This window comes from Heterocephalus glaber, unplaced genomic scaffold (genome assembly GCF_053883595.1).
Source record: "Heterocephalus glaber isolate CG9 unplaced genomic scaffold, H.glaber_assembly_v1.0 deba00001586, whole genome shotgun sequence".
Lineage (NCBI taxonomy): Eukaryota > Metazoa > Chordata > Mammalia > Rodentia > Bathyergidae > Heterocephalus > Heterocephalus glaber.
Genome location: NW_028258364.1, coordinates 179,150 through 202,644, shown reverse-complemented (window position 1 = coordinate 202,644; position 23,495 = coordinate 179,150). Strand labels below are relative to the sequence as shown.

General features: G+C 36.9%; 1 protein-coding gene across 1 annotated transcript in view; it reads left to right on the top strand.

Moving 5' to 3' along the window:
• The window catches only part of Pde5a (phosphodiesterase 5A), a 144,511-nt gene that overhangs the window by 3,986 nt on the left and 117,030 nt on the right, over nucleotides 1-23,495 (top strand). Inside the window, 2 exon segments of the mRNA XM_087193237.1 lie at nucleotides 10,132-10,385; nucleotides 10,388-10,719. Of these exon segments, the coding sequence (XP_087049363.1) occupies nucleotides 10,132-10,385; nucleotides 10,388-10,719 (586 nt within the window).

Below are 23,495 nucleotides of genomic sequence, written 5' to 3'. Positions count from 1 at the left end.
GAGGTGACATATTTGACTTTCTATTGCCTTGTTTTCTACCATGCAAAAAATAATGAAAATGGGAGATATTAAATAAGCTCAAGTTTTATGACAGGTTGGATCAAAGTTCAGAAACAGAAGTTTCACACAGTCTTATGTAGCTTTCTATGATAGATTTTCTATTTGACACTGCAAAGCTGTGCCAAATGAGTTATTTCCAGTTCCTGTGTTTGGGATTCTTTCTTTTTCCTTTGTCATTCTTTTCCCCTTTCCAAAAGCAGTAGCCATTATAGTTGGAAGGTATTTACATTAATTCAGATGATGGATATAAAATAAATGTTGTGCTCCATTCTTAAAAAGTATTAGTTCTATAATTATATGAAAATATAAACTTTTTCACAATGTTCAAACAAATGATGTTTTAAGCATATTTTGTTAAGCAGTGGCTGATATTGAAGATAATAAAACTGAGACCTTGGCCCAGCCTGACTTCTGTTTTATTTATAATATTTTATGGTGGTAATATTGGTGCAATAATGGCCCTTTTTCCTTGTATTGTTTATAACTAGATTCCTTATAGCCAGTCCTAAGTTGGCTTTTAGTGTCCTTGAAGAATGCTTGTGGGTTGAATACTTTCTGCCTAGAAGATTCCATAGAAGCCCTTAAATGTTTGTTCTCATTGCTCTTCTAACTCTGATGTTTTTAGAGTTCTAAATTCAGACTCATTTTAGGGCCTGAATTACATGATCCTGATTCCTAATACTGTGGTGGATTGAATGAATAGCAATTAGTGAAATGAATATCTTGAAGTAAATTGATTTGCTTAGTGCAACACAAACTTTTTACTAAGCTTCTTGTAAAATTAAATAGCTCTTTTTTCAGTTTGTGATCTGAAGACCTACTTGCCTATATTTTCATGAGATTACATCCATAGCACTTCGAGATTAGGCATTGTTTCAGTATCTTAATTATACTAAGCAAAAATTCTATCTAAATAGATTACTTGACTCTCATCTCTAATATCATTTCTTTTAGAATATTTGAAACATTTTCCACATCGTATAGTTGTACTTTAACTCCTTATCTACTTTCAGAGAATGCATCTTACCAAGATGTACCTGTTTCTCTAGATTTGAAAACACAAATTAGTTTACGGCTTTGCTCAAACTGCCTAGTGCCTTTTAATCATGCTCAGAAATGATTTCTTTTGAAATTGGAACAGCTGAAGAGAACTGTGTAGTATTTGTTAGTTTATACCCCAAACACTTTTCAACCTAATAATTTATTAATCCTATAGGTGGTGATATATATATATTGTTCTCAAAAGTGGTCGTGAGATAAGAACCTCTTTCTAGGATGAAAATTCTTTAATTAGAACTCCAGGACAATTAAATAAAATCAATGACTTGATTGATAGTGGAGGGTTGGAAAATGGCTAATTCCTGAATATAGGATGCAGACCAGCCAACTGACTTTGCAGGACTTCCTGTGAAATTAGTTTAGCTGCACACATGCAGATTCTGTTGACTGGCGTTATAGCTGATAGATGTGGTTTGGAACTCTCTGTCATATCAGGTTCTCAGGGAAAAGTGCTCCATACCTAGAAATAAAAATTGAAGAAAGTCTTTTGATGTGAATCATTCATTTGCTAGTAAACTCTCTAGTCTTATTTACTAACTTGATATTCTCATCTTATTTTGAATTATGTATGTATTTTACAATGTAAGTGCTTTATTCGTTTTCTCTGAATGGTAGAAATTTATATTTATTGCAATCTAATGTTTAAGGCAGGTAAAAATAAAAGACTGAGTCATAAGTTCCTAAGAATCATTTTGATATTCTTAAAAGCTTTTTAAAATCCTCTTATAAAGATGTATATTTCCACATACTTGTGTGCTGGAAAAATTTCTTCTTGATAAGCTTATATGAGTTTTAAATTTCTGATATTAGAGAAGTACCTTCTTATTCACATCAGTCCTCCCCAAATACTTTGGCCTTGCTTGTGTCATCTGCCTACTCTGAACCAGTCACTGAATCCAGGAAGGTAGGATTGTCTACTTTGTTCAGGCAGGTCGCCCCTAGAGTGATCTATCCTTTGGGATGTGTGTTTGTTTGTAGAGGGGAGCTGATCCCCAAGAGAAAATGATGTGAGAGGACCCAGAAGTTCCAGATACTGCTGTATCTAGCGTTGACTTTCTTTTATTTAATCGTAGTTGAATGTAGAATTCTTAAAAGAAGAGTAAATAAAAGTGGACATGATTTCATCATCATTACAGCATTTATGCAACTGTAATAACAAATTTTTGCTTAGAAAAAAATGATAAAACTACAGCCAGATGCAAATTTGCAGCATTCATTAAATCATCCCTGCACAGTAAATATGGCCCTACTTCTCCAATGTACAGTGAAGTGGGGTCAGGCAGCCTTTGCTACAGTTGCCCTAGGATGACTCACTTCTCTCATGGGCTCCCTGAACAATCGTTCCTATAGCATACCAAATCAGCTTTGGGCTTTGACTTAGTGTGGAAGCATATTTGCCCATTAAATTTACCTCCTTTATTTTCTCATTAACACAAATGTAAACCTGCACACTAAAATTGCAGGGCATTACTTCATACGTACTTGTTTTGAAGGGATTTTGGATTGAGAAAGCCTAATCTAGTCCGGTCTCCTGTACCTAAACTGCAAAGCAAATCAATTTATATGTTTATCACACAGATTTCAGTAATTATGTTTTCTTTCAGATGTAGTAGGTTTTCTTTCCTTCAAGCCACATCTTTCTTACCATTGGGTTGTGAATGCAAGAAAAATGACAAAACATTATGTCCCTTCCAACTCTCAAATTATGAATATAAAACCATATGAAGTTATTTTGCATTTTATTTATATTTGATCCCAGTAAATGTCTGAGATGTTTTTATAGCTGGAGAAAAGTTGGAAATACTACATAACGTTAGGCAGCGCATTGATTTCCTTACCATGCCAGACCCAAGTGAATTACTGGGAGTAGAGATTATTGGAGGTATCATGGCAGTGCCCCAGATCTCTCATTCTGTTGACTATTAGAGTCAGTTAATCTTTTATTCATCTAAACCATGGTTCTAAAAGAAGATATGGGCATTTGATGGTGACAGTTTTGTGGAGAGAAACTGTCTGGTGCATTTCAGGCCATTCAAAATCCCTGGACCTCAGACACTAAATGCCAGGAGTGTCCCCAGTATTGTGAAAGCATATCTGTTCCCACACATTTCCAAATAGCCCTCCAGGGTTTGCTGTATTATTTGGTTGGGAACCACTGTTATGAAACCTTTAAACTTTATTTTTATTTATGCTACTTAAGAGTCTTAGATAGGACAGACTTAGTTTTCAACTCTAGAACTACCCAGGAGGATGACTTTAGTTACATTACCTACTTTGAGTAAAATGGAGATGATGCCAAGATACATCATGTACAGGTACAAGCACCCAATGACAAATGTAAACATATTGTATACCTAAAATGTACCAATAAAAAAAAATTTAAGGAAATGGAGATGATGATACTTACCTCATAGTATTCTTAAGAGAATTATAAGACATAATGCATATTTGCTTATCTTGCTTTAGTAGTGATATTTTTAGTAGTTTACCGTTTTTACACTGAGAATGTTAGCACCTAAATTATAATCACAAATTTTGATAGTCATTCCCTATTCCAGTAATTTTAAATTAGAATCACAGAATAGGAATTTATGGACCTTAAGTGTGTTGTTTTTAGATGACTTTGTATGGATAGTTTGAAAATAGTCTGGTTTGGACTTGTGTAAGATACTGGAAAGGAAATTGAAATGGGAACTCGATTCTAAGATTTTGTTCTTAGCTTAGCTGCTAATGAACTTTGTGATTGGCTCAAGTCAATAAGCTGTATCGTTAAGGTGAGAGTTGAGATGGTAAAGAATTAAGACAGAGAGCTTCATAAATGAGCTTAAAAATCTCCCTCAGCGCTAACAGTTCTTGATTCTCACTAACACAGCAAAGTATCAACTTCTCAGATTGAATAGTTTCATTCTTGTATTTTTCCAAATTTGAGTAGAGGATCTAGGTCAAATTATGCAAACAGCATAAATAAAATTGTATAAAGTAAGGATCCAAGAATAGGAAAGTATCTCCAATGTTATGTTTTATGTGAGTTATTTTTTTTTTTTCTACAGATAATTTTAGCAGATTTTCATACAACCATTCTTTCCAGGCAGAATATTTAGTTCATTCTTTGTAATTCAGGCACTAGTGATTAAGTGAGAAGACTGATGAAAAAAGCATTGAAAAGAAAGTAAAAAGGGATAACATTTTAGTAGTAGACTTATTGACATGAAAATGCTTGTGTTTTAGGGGTTATTCGGGCCTGCAACTTTTTCTTCTGTTTTGTTTGAGGCACCGTGGAAATCTCTCCTAAAAGTTACTGCTCATGCGATTGTGCATTGGCCATCCTTGAGCCCAGAGGTGGTGTTACCTTCCTTTTAGAATTTTCCCAAATAAGCCCTTTTGGGTAAGAACTAACCAGGCCAACTCTAGTCTTCAAATGGCCTCTGGCAGAGGGTTAAGCATTGTTATATCAAATATTAAAAGTAGGCTACAGTTTAGAATTATTGCTAAGTTATTATTATAAAATGTTGCTGTGACCTTTTGTCATAGATAATTATTTTATATATTCTTATATTTGTTGTTAGTTGCATCTTTGATATTTGGGGGATCTCCAAATGAATTTCTTGAAAAGAATTAATTTCTAAGTAGTACTGAAAAAATTTTACATTCTTACATTGATTTTTCTAAGCTAAATGTTCATTTCCTAATATTTATGTAAAATCAGAAAATTATGTCATACACAAGTATAGTTATTAATGTGGAAAGTCCATTTCTTTTTCAGTTTTAATTTGAAAAAAATTGAACCAATTTTTTTTTATATACAGGGTTTCTGTAATTTTTTAAAAATTAGACCTTAAAAGGAAGTGTGGCTAATATCTAGTTATTCTGTTTAGCCCATTGAAAAGGTTGTCTTTATTTAAAAAACTAATCAACTTTTAAAAAATATACTATATTCCATGTTCAACTGAGACTAGCTGTCATGTATTAAACACTGTATGTGAGTCTTCATGTTATCAGTTAATGTGCATCATTTTCTTTAATCTTCTTAAGAACACTATGAGATAAATGTCATTATCTCCATTTTTCAGAGAGAATAAATAATATACTTAATGTCCTATTCTTAGAGAGAAGTGGTCTCGGGTTGAAATCTAAGTCTGTCCCACCAAAGCCCTTATGAGGCGCCACACTATACTGAAGTTCAGAGTCGGTCTTAATGAAAGCAAAGTAAAAACTCATAGAGTTAATGCCACAAGGAATGTAACTCAGAAGAGGTTAGTTTCTCTTCTGGCCTCTTGATGTGCTCACACATTACTTAATGATGTGTTTGGAGACTTTGCCCAAGTGAGTGTAGTTTCCATATATAATTTTAGAGTATAAAAAGTGGGAAATCGCAAATGACATTTTAAAATAGAGTAGCTTGAAAATTTAGGGACCAAGCTATTACAATTATAGTTTTAGTATTAGAAAAAAATATCCTAAGTACAGTATATTTTCAAAGAATTTTTATCCTTTGATATATTATTTTAGGCAAAAGTACAAGACACATTAAACTAGTTGCTCCACAAGAAGGTTTTATCTAATTATATTTTTAACTCATTAAGGTTATTAGGTTTATATCAGAATTTTAATTAATTTTCTTACAAAACATCTGGTATATTGAATATGTATTTTGAGACACTTCTGTCTTTCGACTTGTTATATAATATGAATGAGTAGTTTGACTTTGATAAAACATAAAGTTCTTGCCACATGGTCCCTTAAGGACACAGAGGTGTGTGTTGTGTGTGTGAGTGTGTGTACATGTATATATTCCTTTTGCTAGCAAATCATATTTGAAATGCTGTGGGAGAACTCTCTTCCCTGTATTCTATCAGTGAGGTTTGCATTTAGTGTTTCCATCTAATACTTTCAGATAGTTGTCATTTGGAAGGAGCTATGAGCAATCTAGTGAGAAGTTTCTAAAACAGAAACTGTAGATTGTAGTCTTCTTTCCTGTGATGCAATTATAATAATCCAGTGAATATGAGAAATTGGAAAGTGGAAGTTTGGATTATTCACACAGTATGTGTGACCTTTCATTGTTTTCAAAAAATATTAAAACCCAAATTATAAAATGTTTAGAGAATATGAGATGAAGCATACTCGGTCTGCATACTTATACCTACCTAAAAATCCATTAAAAAGTGTTACTAGCTTGGCACTGTTTAATTTAATCACTAACTTGATTGATTGTGTCATTTTATTTTTTTCGGTACCAAGGATCAAACTCAGGACCTTGTACTTCCAAGGCACGTGTGTTGCCACTGAGCTAAATCTCTAGCCCAGATTCTATCATTTTAAAAATGCTATCACTTTTCATATACTTTAAAAATGGAACAAATAGTATATGTGGAATGAAGTATGTAGCATTTTATTTTTGCCACATATGTAACTTTGCTAAAGTAAAGTTGTTCCTAAAAACTGTTGTGAACAACTCATCTTCTAAGCTTCCTCTCCCCTAGAATTCCTTTGCTCTTTTTCTTGATTAGTCACGAGTGAATTGATTCACCCCTCCACATGTTGAAGACCCAGAATCATTGACACGAACACATAGCAGCTGTAGGAGCCAGACTTCTGCATGAACTCCTGAGTTTTCCCCTCTTCTCTGTCCACATTGCACCGTTATCTTTAAGGGTACCGCTTGTTGGTGCTGTAGCAGCTTCTTGAAATCAAAATGCATTAAACATCATCTCAGTGAAGCTGATTTTTATATTGTCATTATTCTATGAGCGATTTGAGCTACAAGAGTCTTCCCTAAAGTAGAATATTAGGATAATATATTTCTGATTGGATTCATTGTTTTAAAAAGTTGAGGATTTAAAATTTAAATCACTTTTATGACAAGAACTTGTGGCCCATTTTTGACAACTTCCATTTGGCTTTACTTCCTGTCATCTAACTAATACAGATTATGCTTGGGGTGCTCGGGGTGGTAAAGAGTTCCTTAACTTAGAACATCATCGTTGGGATACACAAGTGTGCACCATAAGTGATATCCACATTAGTGCTACCAGAATCACTCCTGACACTGATTCGGGTATCCTTCGTGGTTTCTCCAATGATTTTAAAACATTGTAAAAGTTGAAAAACAAAACAAATTTAGTTTTACCATTTAAAACAGATGTATAATAGAATTTGTTTATGAGGTAAGAATTTTTTGGTGTCATAAAATAAGGTAGGAAGTAAGTGACTAGAGGATAGTAAAACAGATTTTGGTGAGGAGAGGGAAAGATGTGGATGAGATGTTCAACATCAGGATCTTGTCACTGATTATAGATTCTTGGCATCCGTTTTCATTGCCTTTCCCTTGGCCCAGACTTTCTTTCAAGCACCTAGGATCTGTTGTCTTTCATTAACAACCTTGTAAAAGTTAAATCAACTGAAAGACTTGAAACAGTTTGCAGAGCATTTAGCAAAGACGCGGTTATACGTGAAAGTTAAACACTAAATTATTAGTGCTTGTAGCAAAAAATGAAAACAGCTCAGTGGTTCTTGTTTTTGTTTCATTCTTTTTGCTTAGTTGGCTATGGTGTAATTTAAACTCTTAAAAAAGAACTTAGCGGATTTGGCAAAAAATGACATCCTGAACTATCTACTTCAGCTAAGCACCTTGAGTGTTTATGAGGCATGTAGGTAAAGTTACCTATACCCAGAAACCTTGGAGTCCCCATCCGCCCGTGGGGTTGCACCACTGGGAACATGACGAAGAAATGAATGATGTTTTCTCCTTACCCAGGCCCTCCTGGTATCTCCATTGAAATGAGTACTAAGTGTTAGGAGATCTCTCATATACTGGTCTTACTCACTTTATGCCTCCACTTCTTGAATTTGATTTCAGCTTCTAAGGAGATTTTGAAATGCTTCCACATATATTTTGTAATTTGTCTTCTACATCAGCCCTGTTCTGGGAGAAAAAGAGTCAGGAGATTTTCCCGCTGCTTGACAAAGAGGAAGTTGAGGGGCAGAAAGAGGGCATGTGAGTTGTCTGACCCAAGAGTCACCTCCTCCTTGGCCTGTTGATAATATAAGCTGTTGTGGGGTCTTAATGGCCTGTTGATACTCCAGCCCACTGTTACTGTGGAAGAACTTGATCTTCACAGAAAATAAGCCCCAGGGAAGTTATGATTGGTTCAACGTCCCATCTGTGTAGTGTTGTAGCTGGAACTACAGTTATCCTGTGTTTGCTAGTTTGGTATTGAATTTATACCTTGCTGAAGACAGCAACTTACACTTAATAAAGAGGTCAGAACTAACGGTATCTTGCCTTTTTATTGAGGATGAAATTGCAACTCAAAGGAAGAAACTTGCTTGCCACTAGTCACACATTTCATTAATAACAAATGCTGAAATTAGAACCCAGAACTCACAGCTAAAAACAGCCCCTCAGAGCTTTACAATCCCAAGAATCATTAGCAATTAATGACTATACAATTAAAGGATAAAGACTTGCAACCCCTACCACCCCCATTGGAATATATTATATGGTATGGTTTTGAAAGTGAAGTAAAAGAGCTTGATTTAAGGAGGAATTTTACACTCTAGTTTTATCATAAACTGTTAATCCAAGAACTTTCAGAAAGTCCAGTTGTCATATGCAGGACCATAATGTGGTTGTCCTTTGAACTCTTACCGTGATGAAATTAGTAATTTGAGGGTCTGTAACTCATTGGTGTTCTGCACAGAACTTTGTTGTCTATTTACCAACAATTTCAGTTTGAGAAAAAACAATGTAGAATGACAGGAGCTGCCAGACAAAACAGAGGATACCCAGTTACATTTGAATTCCAGATTTTATTTTTAATAAAAATTATTCATTGTTTACCTGAAACTCGATTTCAGCCAATGTCTTGTATTTTTATTTGCTAAATCTGTCAACCCTTAGAATGTCTCTTCTATCAAACACATTCATTATACATTCCTTTCAGGGGATTGCTTTCAATATATAAAACATGACCTGTTTCTAAAGAAACAGACATAATGGGATGCAGTTCATTTTTTTTTAAGGATACTATTCTCAAAAATCTTTGTTCTCTGAATCCTTTGGAACAGTGTTTTTACCTCAGTGTAATAGTGTGCCATTCTTCATGATCTGATACAAAGGATAAAATTAAAGACTGTGTTACTGTGCGTGGTCTTATTCACCTTTATGCCTTCTCTGCTTGAATTTGATTTTGAATTTCAAATTCAACTAGATTTGTGGAGTGCCTTCTTCATGACAACCATCAATCCTCTGGGAACTTTTGTACTCTTTGTAGGCCATAGTATCTGGAATAGGAAACCTGAATTTGATTTCTGGTTTTGCCATTGAATAGTAGAATGGGTTTGAGTCAGCCATTTCAGTTAGCTTCATAGTGTTAATGTTTGCCTCAACAAGTTTAGACAAAATGATGCTTTTTGTTTAGTATATACTTTAAAGAATACCAAGTGTCAAGGAAGAGAATGGAAAGTAGAGATCCTACCCTAGACCATAGAAGTGATTGTTCCGAACTATCAGCCAGATTTCTTGAATCCCATCTTCTACATTTTACCTTTATATCATACATGTTCACATTAACCCAGGGATTTGTGCATACTAAGCACATACAACTACCACTAAGCTACACATCAGCCCCATGGAGGTTATTTATACCAGTACATATAATCACTGTTTAGTATCAGCCTGATATTCCATTATATAAATGTGCTATGATGTTAGTCAGTTTTCTATGGGTGGCATTAGGTTGCTGCTTGTCTTTGTTATAGAAAACAGTTTCAGAGTATCCTTGTACCCTCTTTGCCACATGTATACACTTTCTGGAACAAAGGACAGATGCATTTTAAAATTTGTTAGATAATGCCTGCTTGACACCCAAAGAGGCAGTATCAATTTTATCCTATAGCTGAGAATTTAAGAAGAGTGACTATGACCCTACACCGAAGACGTTTAGTGGCTTTCAGGGGTCCTAGCCTTCCTCTTCAAATACCTAATTGTCTGCCTGTTCTGTTCTGTAGAGAAATGGTCAATGCATGGTTTTCTGAAAGAGTTCACACCATCCCTGTGTTCAAGGAAGGCACCCGAAGCCACGCTGAGTCTTGCTCCTGCCCCTCACAGCAGAGTCCTCGGGCAGACACCAGTGCCCCTGCAACACCAACCAGGAAAATTTCTGCCTCAGAATTCGACCGCCCTCTCAGACCCATCGTTGTCAAAGATTCTGAGGGAACTGTGAGCTTCCTTTCTGACTCAGAGAAGAAGGAACAGATGCCTCTAACCCCCCGAGGCTCGATAATGATGAAGGGGACCAGTGCTCAAGACTCTTGGAATTAGTGAAAGATATTTCTAGTCATTTGGATGTCACAGCCTTATGCCACAAAATTTTCTTACATATCCATGGACTCATTGCCGCTGACCGTTATTCCCTATTCCTTGTCTGTGAGGACAGCTCCAATGACAAGTTTCTTATCAGCCGCCTCTTTGATGTTGCTGAAGGTTCAACACTGGAAGAAGCTTCAAATAACTGTATCCGTTTGGAGTGGAACAAAGGCATTGTGGGACATGTGGCAGCATTTGGTGAGCCCTTGAACATCAAAGATGCATATGAGGTAAGTAGGAACTTCAGGCAGGCAGTAGGGAAGAGAATGCCTGGAAAATTGGACCACGATTGTGAATGGAGGGAATGTTTGAAGTGCGATGTAATAATTTTTATATGCATTTTGAAATTAAATGTATAGTAAGAACTTTATCATCTTTTAAATTCCGATTTCTTCTCTGGCGGTTCAATCAAGGATATGAGTCTGAGGGAAATCTTACCATGTTCATTTACTTAATCACAATGGAAGATAATTTTACTGAGATTCTAAAATGATAGGCTCCAAAACTGTCAAAAAACCGCAAACAACCCCATAATCTTTTTTATTCATTCCTTCACTCCATCATCTTCATTCAGTAAATCAAATTCATTCATCCCCATGGGTACGAAAGTCTGATTTTCTTTCAACCCATCTTCTGTTTCCTTTGAGTTTTAAACAAATAAACTTGAAGGTGTCTTTTTTTTAAATGGAAGATTTTGCACTGAAATATTTCAGTGGAAAGATGATGCTTCTACTTTTTAGTATATGTGCTGCCTGAGCAAGCACGATACTTTTGCTACAGCTATGCACAGGACTTTAATTATGATTTAAAGATTACGCTGTTAAACTTCTTCAAATTCCCATTTAAAATAATCCCTTTTATAATTAGAATTGTAACTGCTAAACAAAGCATCTTAATGAAATGATACTTTGTATGTTTGTGAAGTAGTTTCTAGTGCCTTGACTGAAGAGATGTGCTAGCTCCCTACTTCACAGTGCCCTGTGAAGAGTCATTGTTAATTCTGGTTTGCTTTATGTAAGTTGAAGAGGCTTAATTGCTGTGTTCTGTATTCCTGGGGCCTGTTAAAGTGCCCAGCAGAGAAGTCTTAATAAATATGGGTTGGATAAAAATAAGAGTTGATGCCATAGATAAATAGAATTTCTAGCAGATATTTCAACTTTCTGGCAGATTATCGTTAAGTGCCAAGGAAACTGTGGTCCAGTTCAGAGAAGCAGAATATGCCGTCCAGTCCAGGAGCTTGAGAAAGGTATCTTCCAGGACACAAGGCATGACACAGATCCTGGGAAGCATATGGGGTTTGAATGTTAGAGCTGGAAGTTTGAAGAAGAGACAGGGAAGATGGACCATGCAAATGTAAGTGTAAGAGTCAGAACAGACCGGAAGGAGCTATGGGTGCATGGCCAGGAATGTACTGGGGCCTCAGATGGCAGGCTGAGCCAGCCGTGACTCAGCCAAGAGGAATAATTGAAGATGTTTTGAAAGGGGGACCAGTATAATTAAAACTGTGCCTTAGAAGGATGAGTTTTCATCTTTCTGATCATAAAATGAATTAGAAAGAAAAATACTAGAAGCTGGGAGGATAGAAGATTCTTTTAACAATCTAAGTATGAAGAACTGAGAACCCAAACTGCACTGTGGCCTGAGAGATAAAAGAATGGGTTTCAGTTGAATTGGAATCTGCTGAAGTTGGGAGCTAATAGGAGGTAGAAGAAAGGGGAAAAGAGAAATCAAAGATGACTCAGGTGTTAAAATGGATGACTGAATAGTGATGGTGGTACAGAATACTGAGGGACTGGGATTCAAGATATGATCATTCAGGTAGGCTAAATCCTGAGCTACTTTTTCAGAATCTGTTCAAGATTGGCAATTTTTTCAGTTCTGATTTTCTGTGAAAAATGTATCAGTCTTCATGGAGCTGTCTCCGTGACCTCTTTGAGCTCTGTAGTAACGTCACACCATAGCTGACTCCAAGAGGGGTATTAAGGACACAGCTGAAGGATTGCTGCCAAATTTGCAGAATTCCCTTCCTGTCTTAGGTGACAGCTGGGTTTCCACTTTTCAATGGCACTACAGTCCCAAGTACAGTAGGACCATAAATATTCTTCAGCTTTGCTGAGAAAGCGTCCATTTGTTTGCGTGGTCCTGCGTGTCTCCAGGCCTGACAGTTATGCAATGTCACAGATATTATTTAATCTACTTAGCATTTTTAAAGTTTTGACAATGTATTTTTTGTTTTGCAGTTAATAATGTTTAATTCTTGTACCAGCACCTAAACAACCAAGGTCCTTGATTTGCACTGCTACCAGAGTGACGCCTTAGCCTTTGAATTCCTCACATTGCCACTTTACCCATGGTCCCCTGACCTGTATTTATAGTGGTCTTACAAATAAATTCATTCATCTCTAAGAATTTCATTATAAGTTCTGGGAGTTGATCTGCAATCTGACTTACATTATGATGTCATTTGCATTGTATTAGCAGTAGAAGTCTGTTGTCTAATGGATAATTTAGTCTCACTCACAATTTTGATCATCAAAATACTGTCTCGTCATGTTTTACGAAAGTAGTCATTTTGTGAAAATACCTTCTAATGTCTTCTGGGCCCTATTTAAACTTTCATCTGTAGAAATGCTACACCATTTATTTCTTAAAATTATTTGACCACAGAATGTTTTAAAGGTAGTAGAGGAAAACCAAGAGTTGGGTATGAAATATTATAATGCTCAGATTGAAGCAGAAAATTGAAAAAATATAATAATAGAAATAACTTAATTGTAAGAATTACTAATATTTGATTCATTTTTTAAAACTTTGCTACAGAAAATAATATAAAATGACACAAAGTTGAAAGTACAATTATTTTATTTCTGATAATAATATTTATAACATTTAAATTATAAGGCAACACCCACAACTTCGAGCAGTGGTTCTGTTGGACCACAAATATCATTAAAAGGATTAGTTGGTAAATGCTGCCTGTATATTGATGCATCACACGTCACCTGCATCTGCTGATTGTACAACTTCTTAACTGTGGCAGGGCCCTTATTAATAACAATAAGACACCAAAACTCTTCCTAATAAGAAAATATTAATATATAAGAAGATGTTAACTTAATAATTTGTTGTTTTTCTCCTATGAGAAACTAGTTATTACCCAATACCAATAAAGCATTGCTTTGAAGACCTTGTTTCTGTGTCCTAAGGAGGAAGTCTTAAGCCTCCCCAAGAATCCCTGTCTTAAGGATTTATGTTGTTCAAACATCCCTCTTAACTGGGACGCAAATCTCAGACTCTGTTGTTTCTCCAGGTAGACCCTCCTTGGCGCCTGGAGTTCTGGAGAGAACACAGAAGTTCTCAGGGAATGCTCACATTTCCTCCTGCCTGGCCTTCAGCATGTAGCCTGTGCCTCTTCCCTTCCCTTCATCATTTCTCCAGAGAAACAAATCTTCACCTTCTCTCACCCTGCAGGTTTCCTTTTCTACTTCAAGGTTGTTTTTTGTTTTTTTTTTATCAAGATACTTTTCCAAAGTAATATGAACTCTCTCAAGTAAATTACTCTTGAATAAAATTATTCCCAAAATAAATTTTGTAAGAAGAAAGCAAGCTAGCAACTGTTTTAACTTAGGTAAATCTACTAAACTCTATGGTGTTTAATTGTGCCCTAAGGAACACATTTTGGAAGCGGCTGTATCTGTGCTTGTTCAGTGTTCAAATTACTTGTTGACATCATAAAAGTACCGTTTTGTGGGAGAAAATGAACCTTCAGATTTGCAAGTCCTTCATGTTATTTCCTTCTTTTTCTTTTTTTTTGCTGTTCTTTGAAATTCACAGAAAATTTACAAGGCTTGCAAGTATAAGAAATTTTCATATACCTTTCAGATTCTCTACTTGTTTTTTGACCCATTTGCTTTATCATTTCCTTTCTCACACTTTGTAATGAGTATAAGTAATATACACTTATTTTTTGAACAACATAATAAGAAATATGTTTCATTATTTTATTGTATTAGTTTTTGGTACCAGGGATTGAACTCAGGACCTTACATTTGTGAGGCAGGCGGCAGCACCACTGTGCTAAATCCCTGCCCTATTTCTTAATAATAATATTCTCTAACACACCTCATGATAGTTAATCAAAATTAGGAAATTCTGTGCTCTTCATTGATATAATGCTATTCTCTAATTTGATACAATACCTTTACTAGTCCAGAGCAAAAATTTTGTCAATTATCCCATTAATAAATAACATATATGTATTATTTTTCCTTATGATCTGGGATCTAATCCAGGATTACATATTGCACATTCTTGTCATATCTCTTCAGTTTCTTTTCAAATTGGAACAGTATCTTAGCATTTCTTCATCTTTTTTGACTTTGGACATTTTTGGAGCAAATAGGCTAGTTATTTGTAGAATGTCCTTCATAAATAAATTTAAACTAGACTCTTTTAGGAACATTGTCATAGATGTTAACGTTCATGTTGTTTGTTTTTTCAAACAACAACAAATTCTCCAGCACCAGCTAGGTGTCCCATAATCCAATTCAGTTCTGATCTGGGACCCTACAGCACAGACCCTACAGGTTAAGTTCTCAGTCCCACAAGACTGCCCTGTCTTCAGACACCAACTCCACATGGGATCCCCAGGGTACCCACAGGAATTCCCAGCTCCCACACTCCTTACAGGAACCCCCAGATGACTCTTCTTCCAGGTTGACTGCAGGTTCGGTGTGTCCATGACAATCCTCAAATTCAGTAGTTTGATAAAAAGACTCTCAGAACCCAGGAAGGCCCTATCTTTGCAGTTTCAATCTTATTATACCGTTACAAACAGCCCAATGGAAGAGTTGCACAGGACAAGGTGTGTGGACCTGGGGCACAGAGCTTCCTGGCTCTCTCCAGAACGCCTGGCCCTCATAGGTTTAGCAAGCCAGAAGCTCTCTCAACCTCATTTTCTGAGTTTTTAATTGAGGTTTCATTAAGTAGGCAGGATTGATTAAATTATTGGTCATTGGTGGCTGGATTCAATCTGCAGCCTCTTTAGCTTCCCAAGTATTGGTGGTGGGACTGACAGTTCTAACCCTTTACTCACCTGCCCAGCCCATCCTAGAGCTTCCTAAGCCTGTACACCCTCCACTCCTAGATAAGCCATCTCATCATCATGAACACAGCCATATTTGGGGGGATCTTTTTATGGATATCAAAATTTTCTCCTGTCACTCAGAAATTCTCTAAATTTTAGGAGGTCTGTGCCAGAAATTTGTGACAAGGAACAAATGCGTTTTTCATTATGATCTTGGTGTATCTCATCAAGACACACATGTGATAAGTTTACCCTAGTATTCGTGGTGTTAAATTTGATTATTACAGTGGTATCAGTTTGATCATCCACTGGTTTCCTAACTCCCATTATATCTTCTGTATTTATTACCTGGCATTTTAGGATAAGGAAGAATTTTCACTTCTCCAGTATCAGTTTGGGCTCATGGCTTTCTATTTAATGAATTATGATCTATTATCTTTTTCTGATGTTCAGATGATATCAGATTTGCTGACTCCTGTGTGTTTGTGATACATCCTCATGACTTTTTAAGTGTTTTGTCAGTTTCTGCCTTATCAGAATGTTTGAGGCATGTCTTGTAGTTTTCCTGCCCCAGCCCTAGAATCATTCATTTTATTTTTTTAACTTCTTTTATTGGTACATTGTAGGTATACAACACAATTACATTTCTTATTGGGAATTGTACCTTTACATAATGCATCTTGGTTCTCATTTTTTTTCCCATTCCTAGCCCTCCCTTCACCCCCTCCACCCTTCCCTATTTACAAAGACTTAATTTCCATTTTTTCCATTTCTCATCATTTTTCCTTTCCCTTCTTTCCTTTCCCCTGCCCCTCCCACTACCCCTACCCCTTTGGACCATTTCTTCCTATTTTACATTATTGATTATTCATTCTAATCATTGGTACATTTTAGGTATACAATATAATGACATTCATCATTGGAAATTTGCACCTTTACATAGTCTCTCTTGGTTCTTATTTTTCACCCTTGCCCAACCTTCCCTTCAACCCCTCCATTCCTAGCTATTTACAAAGATTTCGTTCCTATTTTTCCATTTTCTCATATTAAACCCATACCATTCTATCCTTTCCACTAGCCCTACAACTTCCTTCCCCTTTGCCCCTTTTCTTCCTATTTCACATTACCTATTATACATTTAGCCCTTATTTACACTTTCAGTTTCTCACACCAGAGAAACTATTCGGTATTTACTGATGTGTGTCCTATTTATTTCCCTTAAGAGTATTGCCTCAATGTGCATCCACTTAGCTATAGATGTCTCTAATTTCTCATTTTTTATGGCTGAGTAGTACTCCATTTTATAAAAAAACCACATTTTCTTTATCCAGTCTCCAGTTGATGGGCATTTGGACTGTTTCCAAGTTTTAGCTATTACAAACTGTGCTGCTATGAACATGGGTGCACATATATCACTGGGGTATGATTCTTTTAATTCTTTGGGGAAGATCCCCAGCAATGGAAGAGCGGAGTCAAATGGGACTTCCAGTCCTAGTTCTTTGAGGTATCTCCATACTGATTTCCACAGTGCTTGCACCAGCCTACACTCCCGCCAGCGGTGAAGCAACGGTTCCTCTTTCCCCACCGCCCCACCAGCATTTGTTATTGGTTGATTTCATGATAGCAGCCATTCTTTCTGGAGTGAGGTGGAATCTCAGCATTGTTTTCATTTGCATCTCTCCAATGACCAGTGATGTTGAACATTTTTTCATCTATTTATTTGCTATTTCTACTGCTTTGTCTGAGAAATGTCTGTTCATTTCAGATGCCCATTTTTGGATGGGGTCTTTAAATTTGGGAGGTCTGATCTTTTTAAGTTCTTTATAGATTTGAGATAGTAGACCTTTGTCTGAGGAAGAGCAGGTGAAGATTTTTTCCCACATTGTGGGTTGTCTCTTCACACCGCTGGTGGTTTCTCTTGCTGTGCAGAAGCATTTTAATGAGAAGAGATCCCACTTGTTGATTGTTTGTGCTAGATCATGGGCAACTGAGGTTTTGTTCATAAAATCTTTTCCTACACTGATGTCTTCAAGGGTTCTGCCTAACCTCTGTTCCAACTGGTTCAGAGTTTCTATTTTAATGTTTAGATCTTTAATCCATTTTGATTTTAGTTGAGTGCATGGTGAGAGATATAGGTCTAGTTTTAATCTTTGGCAAGTTGAAGCCCAATTTTTCCAGCACCATTTCATAAAGAGGCTATCTTTCCTCCAGTGAGGGTGTTTGGCTCCTTTATCGAAGATGAGATGACTGAGTGTGTCTGGCGTAGTTTCTGCATCTTCTAATCTGTTCCACTGGTCCTCAAGTCTGTTTCTTTGCCAGTACCATGCTGTTTTTATCACAGTAGCTTTGTAGTAGAGTTGCAGGTTGGGGATTGTGATACCTGCTGCCATGTCTCTGTTACCTAGAATTGCTTTTGCTATTCTGGGTCTCTTCTTGTTCCAAATAAATTTTTGGATTGTTTTCTCAAGGTCCATGAAGTATGCTGCTGGGATCTCAATTGGAATTGCATTAAATCTATATAGCAGTTTTGGAAGTATAACCATTTTCACTATATTAGTCCTTCCTACCCAGGAACAGGGGATGTCTGTCCATTTTCTGATATCCTCTTCAATCTCTCTTTTCAGAGTGCCATAGTTTTCAGAGAAGAGGTCTTTGATTTCTTTCATCAGGTTGATTCCTAGGTATTTCAGTTTTTTGGATGCTATTGTGAATTATTTGACCTATTTCTCTCTCAGTGAGTCTGTCATTCATGTAGAGGAAAGCTATTGATTTTTGTGTGTTGACCTTGTAACCAGCTACTTGACTAATTTGGTTATTAAGTCTTGAAGACTTTTGGTGGAGTTCTTGGGGTCTTCTATATAGAGTATCATGTCAGCTGCAAATAATGACAATTTGCCTTCTTCATTACCTATCTTTATTCCTTTTATTTCTTTCTCTTGTCTAATTGCCATGGCTAATGGTTCCAGAACTATATTGAACAAGAGAGGTGATAGTGGACATCCTTGTCTTGTTCCTGATTTGAGTGTGAAGGATTTCAGTTTTTGACCATTTAGTATGATATTGACTGTTGGTTTTTCATAGATGGCTTCTATCAGTTTGAGGTAGAGACTATCCCAATTTTTTGTAGGGTTTTTATCTTAAATGCATGTTGGATTTTGTCAAATGCTTTTTCTGCATCTATGGAGATAATCATATGGTTTTTGTCCTTGCCTCTATTGATATAGTGTATTACATTAACTGATTTTCGTATATTGAACCATCCCTGCATCCCTGGGATGAATCCCACTTGATCAGGGTGTATGATCTTCTTGATGATCTTCTGCATTCTGTTTGCCAGTGTCTTATTAAGGATTTTTGCATCTATGTTCATTAGTGAGATTGGCCTATAGTTCTCTTTTTCAGTTGGGTCTTTCTCTGCTTTGGGCATCAAGGTGGTGCTTGCTTCCAGGAATGAATTTGGGTGTATTGCTTCCCTTTCAATTTCATGGAAGAGTTGAAACAGTAGTGGCAGCAGTTCCTCTCTAAATGTCTTGTAGAATTCAGCAGTGAAGCCATTAGGGCCTGGGCTTTTCTTAGTTGATAAGTTATTAATTACATTTTCAATTTCATTGGTTGATATTGGCTTGTTCTGAATTTTTAGCTCTTCTTCGTTCAACTTTGGTAATTCATATGTATCTAGGAATCTGTCCATTTCTTCTGTGTTGTCCATCTTATTGGTGTATAGGTTCTAGAAGTAGGTATTCATGATCCTCTGGATTTCTCCTGGGTCTGTTGTAATTTCACCCTTTTCATTCCTAATTGCATGGATTTGGGCCTTTTCTTTCCTTTTTCTGACAAGGTTGGCTAAAGCTTTGTCAATTTTGTTGATTCTTTCGAAGAACCAACTCTTGGCTTCACTGATTTTTTTTGTGTCATTCTCTTAGTCTCCATTGCATTGATTTCTCCTCTGATCTTTATAATTTCCTCCCTTGTATGAGCTTTGGGGTTGTCCTGCTCTTCTTTTTCTAGAAGCTTGAGGTTCAGCATCAGGTTGTTTAATTGGGCTCGTTCTGTTTTCCTAATATGCATATTCACTGCTATGAATTTCCCTCATAAGACTGCTTTCATTTTGTCACTTAGATTCTGATATGTTGTATTGTCATTGTCTTTTAATTGAAGGAACTGTCTGATTTCTTCTTTAATTTCCTGTGACCCATTGGTTATTCAGAAGTGTGTTGTTCAATTTCCACGTGTTGATGACATTTTTTGAGTTTCTTTTGCTATGGATCTCCAATTTCATCACACTATGGTCTGATAATATACAGGGGATAACTTCAGTTCCTTTGCACTTATTTAAACATGTTCTATGTGTGAGTATGTGGTCTATTTTGGAGAATGACCCATGTGCAGCTGAGAAGAATGTGTATTCTGATTTTGTGGGGTGGAAGACTCTGTAAACATCTGTGAAGTTCATTTGTTCAAGAGTTCGATTGAGTTCTAGTATTTCATTACTTATTTTCAGTCTAGTTGATCTATCTATTTGTAACAGTGGGGTGTTGAGGTCCCCCACTACAATTGTATTAGTGCATATATGACTTTTCATGTGTGTTAGTATTTGTTTTATATAGTTGGGTGCACTAGTGTTTGGTGTATAGATATTTATGATTGTCATCTTTTCCTCTCGGATTCTTCCCTTTACAAGGATGTAGTGTCCTTCTTCATCTCTCTTAATCAGTGTTGGTTTGAAATCTACTTGATCTGCCAAGAGGATAGCTACTCCTGCTTTTTTTCGGGTTGCTGTCGCATGCAGTATTGTTTTCCACCCTTTAACTTCCAGTCTATGAGTTTCTTTTTCAATTACGTGTGTTTCTTGTATGCAGCATATTGTTGGATTTTGCTTCTTGGCCCATTCTGCCAGTCTATTTCTTTTGATTGGTGAATTGAGACCATTAACATTGGTGGTTATAAGTGAAATGTATTGACTTGTCTTTGCCATGACTTTTTCTTTTTGTTGGGTTTTCCCCCTTTACATTTAATTTCTTGTCATGCCAGATGGGTTCATTCTGCTTTGCTTCCTGGGGTTGTGATCCTCAATGTCTGTTCCTAGGATACTGTGTAAAATTATTTGGAGTGCTGGTTTGGTATTCATGAAGTTCCTAAGGTGCTCTTTGTCATGAAAGTATCTTATTTCTCCATCCATTTTGAAAGATAGTTTTGCAGGGTACATCAATCTGGGTTGGAGGTTGTTTTCTTTTAGGGCTTGGAATATGTCACTCCAAGCTCTTCTTGCCTTGATGGTTTGTGTGGAGAAGTCTGCTGTGATTCTGATGGGCTTTCCTTTGTATGTGATTTGTTTCTTTTCTCTGACTGCTTGGAGAACTTTGTTCTTCTGTTGTGTTGCTGGAATCTTAACAATTATATGCCTATGTGTAGATTTTTTTTGATCAAGGCTATTTGGAATCCTATGTGCCTCACTTATCTGTATGTCAAGCTCTTTTCCCCTGCTTGGGAAGTTTTCTGCCATTATTTCTGTGAAGAGATTTTTTTATGTCATCTCCAGTCTCTCCTGTTTCTTCATTGAGCCCAATCAGTCTTATATTATTCTTCTTTGCATCATCTAGCAGCTGCTGGATTGATTTCTCATGTTCCCTTATAATTTTGAAGCAATTTTTCTTTTCCTGGTCACTAATTGCAATCTTATCTTCTATATCTGAAATTCTGTCCTCACATTGGCTCATTCTGCTGTGTAGACTTTCAGTGGAGTTTTTCATGTCCTGGAAATCTATTTGCATCTGTTTTATGGATTCCATTTGTTTCTTGTGTTGAGATTTCATCATGTTCCTGAGCTCCTCTAGATTTATTAATCATGTCTTGCACTAGGGGCACAATTTCTCCTGTTATCTGAGAAATTATTTCTGATTTCATTTTTTCTAGATCCCCTTTTGTTGCCAGCTCAGTGGGTCCAGGTGTTTGAGTATCAGAGTGTTCCATCTCATTTCCCTTTGTGGTTGCTGTAGGTGATCTGGAAGTCTGGTTTTGAGACTTATTTATGTGGTTTCTCATTTCGACTGGGGTGGGGGGCTGTTAGCACCTGCATGGATTACCTCCTCTGAGCTGGGTGAGGTGGGACGGGGCCGGGAGCAGCGGTAGGGATGGTGACCAAAAGCCCTTTCCTGTAGGCTGGGAGCAGCGGGAGGGATGGTGGCCGGGAAGCCCCTTCCTCTGGGCCAGGAGCAGCAGGACAGAAGGTGGCGCAAAAGCCCTTTCCTCTGGGCTGGGAGCAGTGGGAGGGATGGTGACCGGGAAGCCCCTTCTTGACCAGGAGCAGCGGTGGCTCAGAAGCCCCTACCTCTGGGCCGGGAGCAGCGGGACTCAGTACCTTGGTCTGGTGGTCTGGTGTCCTTTGCGTCTTTGTAGTGTGGAACCAGGTGGCTGCCTGTCTGCAGCGGGGTGATTTGGCATCCTCCGCACGACTCAGGACCTCGGTAGGGCGTGCACCGACCTGCCTGTCTGCAGCAGGCTGATTCTGCATATTCCTTGCGATTCAGGACCTCTGTAGGGCATGAGCAGACCTGCCTGTCTGCAGCGGGGTGATTTGGTGTCTTCCGCACGACTCGGGACCTCGGTAGGGTGTGCACAGACTTGCCTGTCTGCAGCGGGCTGATTCGGCGTGTTCTGTGCCACTCTGCAATCATTCTTTTTGCCAAGGAGCCCTGGTTCTTTTTAGTGGAGGGAAGAATATTTAGAAATCAAGAATGGAAACTAGATATGCTCATTACTTTTGGTTTGTGTTCATTTCTATTGGTGTGAGCAGCCAGAACTAGGAAAAATGTATAAATGTCCACCCACACCTATATTCTATGTCTATCTGCTTAATATCTTTAAAACATTGGGTTTATGCTGATTCTTGCAATTTCAATGCAGCACCTCAAAGTGCATTATTTTTCTTCTTTTCTCTACTTGGTATTTACTTCTCCACAATGAAGAATTAGGCTTCCTTATTGTTTATATAGTGCTGCATGTGTTCAAGCCAAGTTCTTAGCTCTTTATTCTGTAGGTATCCCTCCCTGCAGATGATAAAACTGCCCTTAACACTTCTTATGTCTGATCATGACAAATCCTTGAAATTTTAGTTTATTAAAATTGCTTTATTTTGCCTTTATTTTTGAAGGCTATTTTCACTGCATAGACAATTCTCAGTTGATAGTAGTTTAATTTCAACATTTTAAGAGTCCCCCCTTTTTTTAGTCTTCATTTTTTTCTTGAGAGTTCAGCTCTTCTTTGTATCATTTTCACTTTGTATGCTTCACCCTGTTATTGTTTTCACACCAGGTGTGTAAGTTTAAAGTTGTCATCAACTTTGGCAAATTTTTTGTAATATATCTTTAAGTATTCCTTAACTCAATTCTCTTTGAGACTCCAGTTACATACTTTATATATTAACCATTTGATATTGTCCAAGAAAGCACCAACACTGTTAATGTTTCATGTTTTCTTTCCCCTTCTCAGTCTTTTATCTGAATAGGTGGTCCTTCTTGTTATATTCACTGATCTCTCCCCTTTGGCTATTTCCAGTCTGCTGTTAAACTTATCAATGAACTTTTCATTTAATACATTGTGTTCCACAATTTCCATTTAGCTGTTTCTTTGGAGAGATTCGCATCTGTTTATTATTGTTAGATTTTCCTTTATGTCTTTAAATACATTTGGAATAGTAGCTTTAAAGTCTCTGTCTGTTAATGCCAACATTTGAATCATCTTGTGGTCATTTTCTATTTACTACTTTTTCTCTTCACTGTTAGTTGCATTTTCCTATTTCTTCACATGTATAGTAATTTTTTATTGTATATTAGACACTATGTATATTTTACTGTGGAATGAGATTTGTTCTGGCAGGCAGTAAAATTACTGGCAGATCCTTTTAATCCTCTCAAGCTCAGT